The sequence below is a fragment of the Orussus abietinus genome, unplaced genomic scaffold (assembly GCF_000612105.2).
Source record: "Orussus abietinus isolate OABI.00-Male unplaced genomic scaffold, Oabi_2.0 scaffold540, whole genome shotgun sequence".
Taxonomy (NCBI): Eukaryota; Metazoa; Arthropoda; class Insecta; order Hymenoptera; family Orussidae; genus Orussus; species Orussus abietinus.
The window spans coordinates 39,572-51,663 of NW_019394683.1; the positions used below are offsets into that span (position 1 = coordinate 39,572).

The window sequence follows — 12,092 nt, forward strand, 5'->3', positions numbered from 1 at the left end:
TTGTATATCGAAAAACCGAATTTTAAGGGGAAAAAGTGGATTATAGGAAATTCGGTCGACGGGACGTGCGACTAGTTTTGATTGCTCGTTCCGTAGTTATTCGTTCCTCGTTATTGTTGGTGGCAACTAGTTTCTTTCTTCTTTTATACAAGTACTTTGTGCATTTACATCCACACGGTCTTACCCTATTGTCATGACGTCGACACTTAACTACAAGGTGAAATAAAAGACACGTTGTTTGTTAATTAGGGTGTTCTTCATTCAAAGCGGCCCTTCTAAGAAAATTCCTTATAAGGTTTTTGTCCATTATGTTAGTTATATCACAATGCTCATATGTACCGGCGACAAATAATTGGTACATCGCTTTTTTTTCCCCATCGAATATGTAAAAGAAACTGACGCTGCCAGGGCCTTTTTGGGAAACATTCGATTATCACATTACTTAAATCGATCGATTAAGTTCACGTAATTTACTTTCTGAACAACCATGATATTTCCTCTCTCTCTATTCCATTTGCTTTACACAGTCGGTTTGTCCCTTTTACGTACATCGTACGCAATTCTAAAGTAAAATTAGAATTTCGCTTCGAGTACATTAAATGATTATATAGACGGCGAGTGGCTTTATCACATTACTTCGTGTGCAGTCATTAAATCCTCATCCGGGTCATTTAATCCCTTATTTCGTCTTGTTACACAGGTAATAGTGACGTGTATGAAGATCGACTTATGTTAAGGTGAAGTGAAACCCCTTTCAAATCAATCCATTCGAATAAGACACTTTTTTTTTTATAAGATATGAAAGGCGCCGAGAAATTTAATTGAGGTCGATAAATTAAAATTCATCTATGCCCTTTTTAGTGGGAGCGTCATTTTGAATACTCAAATGGGAACATAAGCTGGCGCGTCCCGCTACCGACATTTATATTTATTTTCAAGTTTTTTTACAGTCTACGTTGAGAATTATACGAACCGAAGCGTTCCATATGTCATATCGGTAAAGTAATGATGAAGAGATCGATGTAAAACTGTCGAAATGCCGTGAATTCATTATTCTAACGACTGTTCAGGACCAACGTCGCCATCTGTGACGTTTATCTGCAATTAAATTTTTCCTCTGAAAACACGTGTTAGCCCCGGGACAAGCCAGCATTCTCTTGCAATCGTTGGTGAAAGTATTTTCAATATTTTCTCGTCTGACTCTGTAATATTCCATTTCTACGGTATTCTTAATTGTTCGAGCTAGGTCCTGAAACTCTTCATTTTCGATTCTAAGCCTCCAAAGGGCGTAAAACATCCTAGGGGGCACGGAACCGCCATGTTGATTTTACGATAAGTATAAGAAATTTGTCATGAAAAATGAAATTTCGTGAGTCTCAGGGCCTGCTGTAAGGCCTTTATATTCCCGTGGTAAAATCTGAAACGAATCGGTACCTCCAATATATATATATACACACTCTGACTTTTTCATATCACCTTAACATAACACATAACATTGTATCGACACGTCATGTATATTCCCGCAGTTATACAATAGCACTGTTATAAAACCAAAAGTCTAACATGCACATAACATATCGATATCATGTTATATACATGTGAATACAATATAATCGCAATGCAGATAGATTTATACCGATGTTACGGAACGGGAATAATTCGACGTTATATGATATCGATGTACCTTTTGAATAACTTTGGTTGTATATCGTGTTGTCTCGGTGTTATGTAACTAAGAACGTATGCTTGGTCGATGTGTCAGATGGGCGCTTTCATCTGTAAGGAACGGGAGCATAAATTAATATTCGATTTCTCCTTCGAGAACCCAAAATGATGGCATAGACGGCCGGTTTTAACGTACTACCCCCCCACGCAGTAATTGAATCCGGATCCCCTCCTTATGTCGACTGCCGCGAACACGTGTTTCCACAATTAGTCTCATTCGCATTGTGTCTTACTCCAGGAAGGGAGTACTCTCTCCTCCGGTGTGCTCTCCTTTCGGCCAGGAAAGCGGCCAACGAGCGAATTCCCTCTCGATTTAACCAACTCCACCATGGGAGGTCTTCGCTTAGCTTTCCTCTTCGGGTTTGCGAATCTCGTCGTGGCGACTCCTGTCGATATTTTTCATGGTTACGGTCGTAACGATTATTGGGAACGTCGGGCCGAATTGATATCCGATGAGCGATCTCGCGAGTTGGGGAGCGACATCGTTCTGCGAGACGACGAACTACAAGCTAATCGAGCCTTCATGAAGCTGAAGCTGAAGGAACTCGACGATGGTTTGTAATATTGTGTTTCGTATTTCTTATGGGGTGTTTCTGGAAACATTTGTTATTATAGGTCGTTGGACGCCAAAATGCAAAGATAATAGTGTCACCTTTGTTACTTTAATACTATTTATTGCAGAATTTTATGTGCAGTGTTTAGGGTTATATTCAGATTCTTTGTTTATGTATACGAGTAGGGTGACAGAGATTGCATGTAATATTAATTTGATTCCAATCTTTCAGATGATAGGAAAGGCCGCCAAAATGCAAAGATAATAGTGTTGCCTTTGTTACTTTAATACTATTTATTTCAGAATTTTATGTGCAGGGTTTAGGGTTATATTCAGATTCTTTGTTTATGTATACGAGTAGGGTGACAGAAGATTGCATGTAATATTAATTTGATTCCAATCTTTCAGATGATAGGAAAGGCCGCCAAAATGCAAAGATAATAGTGTCGCCTGTGTTACTTTAATACTATTTGTTTCAGAATTTTATGTGCAGGGTTTAGGGTTATATTTAGATTCTTTGTTTTTGTATACGAGTAGGGTGACAGAGATTGCATGTAATATTAATTTGATTCAATTCCTTATGCTGAAAAGATTAGAGTCCATCATAAAAGTTTGGATTGGCATTTTTAAGATGATATGAAAGGATCATTCTATATGTATAAAGCGTCAAAATATTTATAAAACTTTTCTCCAAACTGGGTGCACCGAATTGTTGGCAAATTTAGCACGTGATTATGTAGGCCCTAAGGAAAAACCCAATGCTCGTGAAATTTCATTTTTCAAACAAAAAAACCTTCTACTCTGAACTGAATAAAAAAACTTTTGTTTGAAAAGTGTAATTTCACTAGCATCGCATTCCTCTTTAGGGTCTACATAATCACGTGCTGAAGTTTCAAACGATTTGATGCACCCTATATTGAGAAAAATTTTATAAATTTTGGATGTTTTGATGTATAGAATGATCCTTTCATATTACCTTAAGCATTTTATATAAAAAAATCTCGAATCCCACACAACCCTGCCTACACCCCCGCGAGGAACGGCCCTGGGTGTAATGATTTATCGTTATCTGTTATTATTAATGAAATATTTATTAAATAATCTACTCTTCGCGATACTGGAGTTGAAAGAGCTTGATTATGGTCTTTATACCTGTGTATTATATTTGTTATATTTTTGAAGTTATTCTTGGATATATGTGTCCGATGTCAGAATTATGGACCAATATTGTCGCATTTATTTGCTTATTTTACGGTTACGGGAAAATTGATTATTTGTTGTAAGTTACTTTCTTATCGAAACTTTGTAAATCAAAAGCTGAAAAAGCTCCGAGATCCAATTCCGCGTTTCGTCTATTTAAAGTTATCCTTGAAAGTATGTGCTTCACATAGATATTCTGAAAAAAGTAATTACCCCTAGTTTTTGCATTTATTTACTCTTCTCGGAAATCACAGATATACCGATTAGTGATAATGCATTGATCGATTAAATGATTGATCGTTCAGAAAGTAGAAGCTGAAGCAGCTCGATGATAAATTGCACAATTGTATTTCGCATTGTTTTTTAATTACTCTAGAAAATACGCGATGTCCATAAGTCCTGGAAAAATAATCATTCTTCGTAATTATTACGTTTATTTACTTCATGTTCTGACCCTAGAAACATCAATTTGTACTTGATTTAAAAATATGTTAAAATATTTGTACTATATTACGATACTTATTTACTTACACAGCTACATTAAAACACTTCTGTAGTGTACTTTATCTGAATCTTATTGAGAATAATTGAAATATATATTCATTTAACGCAATTGTCATGTGTACATTAGGGATATTTAAGGCGAAGTGTTGAGGAAGTATTGAAATGGTATAATGCGAGTAGTTTATCTGGATTATTTTTTTTTTATATCGGTTATGGAGAAATGTTGAAGAGATGATGTAACGAGGGCAGACTCTTGACTTAATGTTGTCTGGTACTAATTTACATTTTCTGCCGAGGTGGTGGAAATATTTACATTTCTGGCGTTACTCTGCATGCCCACCACGTCAGAGTAAAGCAAACAGCTCGGTGACTGATAAAAACTCGTTGTTAAAACACGTATTAATGTTGCAATCTGTAATCCGCAGAAATGCAAAATTGCAGTCTTATTATTTGCGTTTCAGTGCTCTTGAAGTCGTTAAAACGGCATAAAAGTCCCACAGGAAATTACAGCGTGTCATTTTTTTTTCCTGCCAACTCGCAGATTTAATAAAGTTAACAAACTAAAGTATCATTACTGGGTGTATTTCGACATGTCTCAGTCACGTACTATTTAAGCAAAATTGAGTTCTGAAATATGAAGCGCGATGAAACGTCGACGCAGAAATAAAATGTGAAGTGTGCTCGGGAAAAATGGCTTTGATGTAGTTGCTTGTTAAACATTGGGTATGAAATTAAATATAACATAGTTAATTGCTAATGGAAATAAACGGTTTGAGTTCTTCTTTACTCTTTTTATTACGTACCGTCTTTCGCTCTCTCTTTAAAAGTCCCTAAATTTAAGAATAATATTTTTCTTCGGCCTTCTGAAAGACAAGTGGAAACTTTATTATCAAGCGTAACTCTCGTTACAAAAGGAAATCAAATACGGATATACAAATGTGTCCGTAATTATGAAAGTGGTCGAACTCAATCATCTGGAAAGGATGAATTTATCCCATATTTTGTGTAAGATTCATTTAATTTGCCATAATGTGATGTTAGTTTTCAACAAAAAATAAAAAATGAGGATAGACCACTGTCATAATTACGGGCACATATGTACATTGGCGGACATGAATGCCTTCCTTGTGCATACTATGCTGCTAGGGTATGATGGGAAGACATTCATGTTCGTCAATGTAATGAACACATCCCTGCACGTACCTTTCTCCATCGCTAGTTAAAAATCTTAGTTTTTATAAAGCTCTACAAAAAGCAGTGTCTGCTAGTGCCGGGCCGATATATCGGCCTCCGGCACTAAAAGGGTTTAAACAGTGAGGTATAGCACCGCCATCTTTGTGGGGTAATTTGTTAGGTATTTGACTTGAATGTTACGTAAAAAACTTCCCTTAAGTATCTTACATAAAAAATTTCGAATAACGCGTTACTACTCAACCCTACGCAAGGCGAGTTTTGTTCATCATTCGACGCTACGAGTATCTCGTTCAAATGTATTTGGCTCGGAACTCTACCGAGTGTCATGATCAAACGTTCGCCATTACCTCGATCGCGTAATTTCTTTATTTAAACTCCTTAAATTTAAATTTCTTACTTTGCGCACTCGACCGCGTCGGAGGGTCCCAGCGGCGTGCACTCGCGCCCAGCAACCACGAGCCGCGACTGCGCGCGCGGCCCTGGCGAATGCGGTATTGCAGTGCGGTCACCGCATTCGGCCCTGACCGGTTGCCGCGTCGGTGCATCTGGTCACGTGGTGCCGCGCGCCGCCGACCAATCGCGTGCCGCCTCTGACCGCGCCAGCCAATCGGATCGCGCCGAGCCCGGCGCGGCGGCCCGCGACGCCGCAACGCCGCATCGCCGCATTGACGCCTCGACGCTGCGGCGGTCCGGGCGTTCGCACGCGGCCGCGGTATCCGCCGGATGTCGAGGCTCCTCCGCCGCGGAAGGAACGCTTCCGCAAGCGGAGATTTTGAACGCGCTCCTGTTACGTCCCGCAAGGGCCCCTCCGAGGCCCCGGAGGGCCGCGCCGCGGAGTGCACCGGCCGGAGATGTGCGACAACGCGCGGCTCATTGAGGCCGTCAGGAAACGTCCCACGTTGTACGACATCAGGACCAAGGGCTACAAGGACGTCGTAAGGAAGATCGACACGTGGGAGGAAGTCGCGGCGGAAGTTCGCCTGAGCAGCGGTAAGAGTTCTTGCAGAAGTTCTTCTTCTCTTCGAGTTATCCCGCGGGCCTCTTGATTTTCGACGAGTGATTTTTAACACAATTGGCTATTTCTTATCCGTTAATCATTCCTCGATTCGTGATCATTAAGGTGATATAAAAGCGTGATATATACGTGCCAAAAAGTCTAAATATTTATGTAACTTTTCTCCAAACTGGGGGCACCGAATTATCTGAAACTTTAACACGTGATTATGGAGGCTCTGAGGAAGAACGTGAAATTTCATTTTTCGAAAACAGAAATATCTTTTTTTGCTTCTTGTCCGAGGTAAATGGAGAATTTTTTTCGAAAAATGAAATTTCACGAGTAACGCGTTCTTCCTTAGAGCCTCCATAATCACGTGTTAAAGTTTCTGATAATTCGGTGCACCCAGTTTGGAGAACAGTTTTATAAATATTTTGACTTTTTGGTACGTATATATCATACTTTTATACCATTTTAAGGCGATGAAAAAGTGATGTCAAAGTGGTCCCGTTTATAAAACTTTTCTCTGAACTGGGTGTATCGAATCATTTGAAACTTTGCATCGTGATTATGAAGGCTGTAAGGAAGGTCCTGACACCAATGAAATTTCAATTCTTTTTTTTTTATAAAAAATGAAATTTCATGGGTGTCAGGACCTTGCAGTCTTCACATTCACGTTGTAATGTTTGAAACTATTCGGTATACTCAGTTCCGAGAAAAGTTTCACGAACAATTGATCCCTCGGATGTCTCTTTCACGTCCCCTTAACCCTTTGAACACGGGGCCATTTTGACATATGGGCGAAATTCGTCTGACCGTGCAGGCAATATTGGACCAAACGTCGGACGCCTTTAGGCGCTCTTAGTAACCAAAGGGTTAACGTAGGTCATTCATTTAGAGTAATTCGTGACGAGGCAGAGGAAGTTCGCAACGTGGATATCAATTTTTAAGGAAAAATTCTTATATTTAGGAGAGGACCTGGAATATTTGCAATGCATGATATTACATTTGGTAGTAAGTTAATATTTGACGAATAGAATGGTCTTGGGATGGGTATTTTTACAATTCTAAATGCTTTTCGCGGTGAGGATGATAAATCTCGAGAATATCGATAACAGGCTGTCGGGTTCATTCAGGAAATCATGGATTTTTTTTAATGCTCCAAATCATGTGAAAATCGAAGGGAAATCTCAAGCAGGAATCACTGGAAATCGGTGGAAATCACCAAACAATTGCCAGAAATTTAAGGTTGATTGTCACCTGTTACCAAATCGCATTGTTGCTTATCATATGAAATCAGAGGCAATCGGTCCTCAAACACGGATATCGTTTTCACCGATTTCTGGGTGAATATATACATAATATATACGTCGATGACTTCGTCTGATATAGGAAGTTTGCATGAACTTTTTTCTAGGTCGGTTTTTGAGGGAAGATTTTCATTGTTGTTTATCATATGAAATCAAAGGCAATCGGTCCTCAAAGACGGATATCGTTTTCACCGATTTCTGAGTGAATATATACATAATATACACGTCGATGACTTCGTCTGATATAGGAAGTTGGCATGAACTTTTTTCTAGGTCGATTTTTGAGGGAAGATTTTCGGGGATACCTATAATTTCTAGGTTCATTCTCATTGGTAACGATGGGTACTACAAACAAATGGCATGTCGTTACCGGCGTGATACCTGGATATACTTTTACGTTCTTTTCTTGTAATATGATAAGTGTCATCGTCATAGTTGGAAATCGGATACCAAGGTATAAGCTTCTCGCTTATTTTCAGGTGAACTCGCGAAAAACAAGTGGAGAAATTTGCGGGACAATTACGTGAAGTACCTGAAGACCATGGGCAATGGAACGGGACCAGCTGCGAAAAGATACAAGCACTGGACGTGGGCCAGCAAAATGGAGTTTCTCAGGCCGTACGTCTCTAGTAGACAGTGAGTTATCAGGAGAAGATGTTTGTTTATTTATTTATTTCTTATTTAACATTTGGCTACGACTCGGTAGTCGCGTTATTTACGTACGACCTTGGGCGAGGAATATAATCACGGAGTCTTTCCGCAGTTTCAGGACATTTTAACCCATAACCGGTGAGGTGACATTTTAGTTACACCAGGAAAGCATTACGCGAAGGTCCAAGAGATCTCACCTCACCGGTTACGGGTTAAGAAGATATACGCTTAAGATGATATGAAAGACACTGGAAAATTTCATCGAGGTCGATAAATTAAAATTCATCTATACCCTTTTTGGTGGTAACGTCATTTTGAATACCCAAGTGGTGACATAAGCTGGCGCGTCCCGCTACCGACATTTATATTTATGTTGAAGTCTTTTACAGTCCACGTTGAAAATTATACCAACTGAAGCGTTCCATATGTCATTTCGATAAAGTAATGATAAGGAGATCGCCGTAAAACTGTCGAAATCCCGTGAATTCATTATTCTAAAGACTGTTCAGGACCGACGTCGCCATCTATGACGTTCAGCTGCAACTAAATTATTGCTCGAAAAACACGTGTTAACCCCGGGACAAGCTAGCATTCTCTTGCAATCATTGGTTAAAATATTTTCCATATTTTCCTCACGAAATTTCATTTTGANATATATATCTGACTCTTTCATATCACCTTAAGCGGTTAGCCGGCCGATTTTCTTTTTTATGCCATTGTTATTGAAATATGTTTCATCTCGTAGAGTAGCCGCGAAAGCATCATGCGAGAGGCCCAGCAACGATGTGGACACCATGCTGGAGAGTTTCGTCGAGAACGTCGCCGAGGAAGAGGTCGCTTCGGCGATGCACGAAGTCGCTAAGGAAAAGACGCTACTCTTGAAGAAAAATATTCAGTGCATGGACCCCGGTGGCTCGGAAGTCGTCCAGCAAAACACGTTAAAACCGTTCGCCGAATCGTTGGATGCGGTTGATCTGCTGTTTCTAAGCTACGCCCAGACCTTGAAGACGTTCGTGCCGCGGCGACAGGCTGAAATCAAACTTCAAATCGCGCAGATTATGAGCAACGCCGAAGTCGCCCAGCTAGAGGAGGGAGCCTCGGTGAAGTTCTCCATTTAGACGTAACTCGTCGGCAACAAGTGTACATATGTAAATACATAAGAATAAAAATACAATTACAGGTGCTCGTTGATACAGCCGCATCTTTTATTTATTATCTTCTCCGTGGAATGATTGAAGGTTTTGAAAAATGTCTGGCAATCCTCAAGATGGTGCTTCGAGATCCTTGATTCCTAAAATCATCACGGTTACTCCGGAAAGAGCGGAATACTAAAGATTAATAAGCCTTCTGTGGATGTATTAATGAAGTTTAAATTTAATGTGTACGTAAGATGTGGAGATTGATTACTGAGCATGCATTATCTAATCTTTTTCGCATTTCCGCAGCTTTCCTGGACCCGTCAAAGTTCCTTCCGGCTCACAACTTCATAGCGATAAAGTCGAAAATCGAGACGTCGGAGGTCTTCAAGATCCTGAAGGATATGCCGAAAGGAGCGATGCTTCATGCCCACGATTTCGCTCTGGTCTCCTGGGACTATTTATTCGAAAACGTTACCTACCGCAAGGACCTCTTCATGTGCGACGTGAACGGCAGGAAACAGTTCAAGTTCTTCTCTTATCCTGACAAGGAGTGCGACTGGAGATTATTGAGTGCGCTCCGCAAGAACGCGACTTCACTGGCGAATCTTAATAGAGAGATCATGGAGGAGATCACTATGAAGACGGACGATCCTGATAAGACCTACTACGAAGTTGATTCGGCTTGGGAAAAGTGCCAGCGCACTTTTGGAACGATTATCCCTATGCTATCTTACAGGCCAGTTTTTGAAGACTTCTTCTATCAAGCACTATTGGAGCACTATGAAGATAACATTTTGTACATCGAATTCCGAGCTATATTGACGCCATTGTACGATTTGGATGGAGAAGAATACGGACCTCTGGACGTGGTGAAAATTATGAAGACGGTTACCGAAAGGCAAGGACTTGTCTTGTACCTTATTCCTAGTCATTTCTATTTCCTTTTCGCTTTAATTTTACCCTAAACAAATTGGAAGATAATTTAAGTTAACGGGTAATAAATGGGTTTTCTTTTTAACAGGTTCGTTAGGGATCATCCAGACTTTGTGGGGGCCAGAGTAATTTACGCCCCATCGAGATTGGTTGACAATGACCAACTCTTGGAGTACTTAACAATTGCGAAGAATCTGACGTCGACTTATCCGTCCTTTGTTGCGGGATTCGACCTAGTCGGGCAAGAAGACAAAGGGAAACCTCTTTCCTACTTTGCGAATGATCTCTCGAAGCTTTCTGACGGTATCAAATATTTCTTCCATGCCGGAGAAACGGATTGGTATGGGACGAGCACAGATCAGAACGTCGTCGACGCTGTCCTGTTGAATACCACAAGAATTGGACACGGGTAAGGCAAACCCACTGTTAAATACTTAAGTCTATCATATAAATTAGATGTCAAAATTACAATTATGAAATTAACACATAAATATCTCGTCTTCAAGGCCTACTTTTTACCCGCGGAGTTCATCCATACTAAATAATAAACGCGCCGGTAATTCAGAAGTCTAAAAATTTTGTATAAAAATTCAAGCATTCCCTTTAGACACCAATTGAATTTGATCAATCCCATGTATACATATACAATTTGTTGACAAGTCACATGGTTGTATAATGTTTATTAGATTTTAATGGTTCGAAGCTATTTCTAGGTAATTCTTTTCTTAACCCTTTGAGCGCTAAGCTGTTTTGCCTTATGGGCGAATTTCATCGGGGTGTGCAAGCGATATTGGACCAAACGTCTGACGCACTTATGTGTCCATGGCGCTCAAAGGGTTGAGAAATCTTTGCAGACAGTGCTTAAAGTAAAGTATTTGATTTTTCAGGTATGCTTTATTGAAACATCCGAAAATTCTTGAAATAGCTAGGAAGAAAGATATTCCAATTGAAGTGAATCCAATTTCAAATCAAGTCTTGGGATTCGTTCGAGACCTGAGAAACCATCCAGCGAGTATGTTCTTCGCAAACGGATATCCAATCGTGATATCTAATGATGATCCAGGAATGTGGGGGGCCAAAGGACTCTCTTACGACTTTTACGAGGCATTCATAGGCATAATGTCACGAGATGCCGATCTAAAAGCCCTGAAAAAACTTGCTATGAATTCAATCAACTATTCCAGTATGACTGAAACAGAAAAATTAAAAGCCTTCGACATCTGGGAAAGAAAGTGGAATGCTTTCATCGCTTATTTAAATATACGTGACAATTCATTGTAAGAAATGAATCTGAACACAGGTAATACATTACCAACGGTCATCTAAAGTACAAGAAAAACGAAAGTGCAATAATAACCGAGGTGTTCAATCCGAGATTCGCTTCTGTAAACAGATACGCGATATAGAAAATAATAATTATAGCAATTTCATTTTTCCACATCTTTTGCATTTAACCTCTTCTACCTTCTATGTGTATACCTATATAAAGTTAAAAACTTTTGTTTGCATGTGCGCGCTAAGCTGGAAATCTACTTCGCGGATTTTTCTCGATTTTTTACATACATCTTCCTTATGATCTCTTGAAGGAAATATGATTTATTTTATTACGTCGCATCATCGGGAAGCCTATTGATGAACAAAAGTATCAATCAATTAGTTGTAGCACGGAATGGCGCACCAAAACATTGATATCTCATAACCGGTTCAACGAAAATATTGGTAGAAATGGGCTAATTGCAACTTGCGTACGTCTCCCTATCGTCGATATATCGTCGTACTCTTCAAATTCGAATCTTCCCGCCGAGGGCGCCGCTACGGGGTTTGGCCGCGCGGCACGAGATGGCGAAACCGGCGCGGTAATCGTGCACGCGCCCCCTCCGTTACATATC

At 40.0% G+C, this 12,092-nt stretch overlaps 2 protein-coding genes across 2 annotated transcripts; both read left to right on the forward strand.

The window, feature by feature from the left end:
• The first annotated feature begins 1,795 nt into the window (after window positions 1-1,795).
• On the forward strand, window positions 1,796-11,605 carry LOC105702919 (adenosine deaminase 2). The gene is made up of 4 exons (XM_012430879.1): window positions 1,796-2,279; window positions 9,577-10,168; window positions 10,292-10,612; window positions 11,091-11,605. The coding sequence occupies exons 1-4, from the start codon at window positions 2,054-2,056 to the stop codon at window positions 11,482-11,484; spliced, it is 1,533 nt and encodes a 510-aa protein (XP_012286302.1). The 5' UTR covers window positions 1,796-2,053; the 3' UTR covers window positions 11,485-11,605.
• LOC105702920 lies at window positions 8,070-9,289 on the forward strand. The gene is made up of 2 exons (XM_012430880.1): window positions 8,070-8,116; window positions 8,877-9,289. Exons 1-2 carry the CDS (start codon window positions 8,082-8,084, stop codon window positions 9,247-9,249), a joined length of 408 nt encoding a protein of 135 aa, XP_012286303.1. The 5' UTR covers window positions 8,070-8,081; the 3' UTR covers window positions 9,250-9,289.
• Window positions 11,606-12,092: the final 487 nt, after the last annotated feature.

Bases quoted from the DNA above. Each gene is read 5' to 3' on its own strand.
- LOC105702920 (XM_012430880.1), top strand. From the start codon at position 8,082: ATGGAGTTTCTCAGGCCGTACGTCTCTAGTAGACA. The intron at 8,117-8,876 runs GTGAGTTATCAG...TTCATCTCGTAG, and splicing joins CCGTACGTCTCTAGTAGACA to AGTAGCCGCGAAAGCATCAT.
- LOC105702919 (XM_012430879.1), top strand. From the start codon at position 2,054: ATGGGAGGTCTTCGCTTAGCTTTCCTCTTCGGGTTTGCGAATCTCGTC. The intron at 2,280-9,576 runs GTTTGTAATATT...GCATTTCCGCAG, and splicing joins GCTGAAGGAACTCGACGATG to CTTTCCTGGACCCGTCAAAG. The intron at 10,169-10,291 runs GCAAGGACTTGT...TCTTTTTAACAG, and splicing joins ATGAAGACGGTTACCGAAAG to GTTCGTTAGGGATCATCCAG.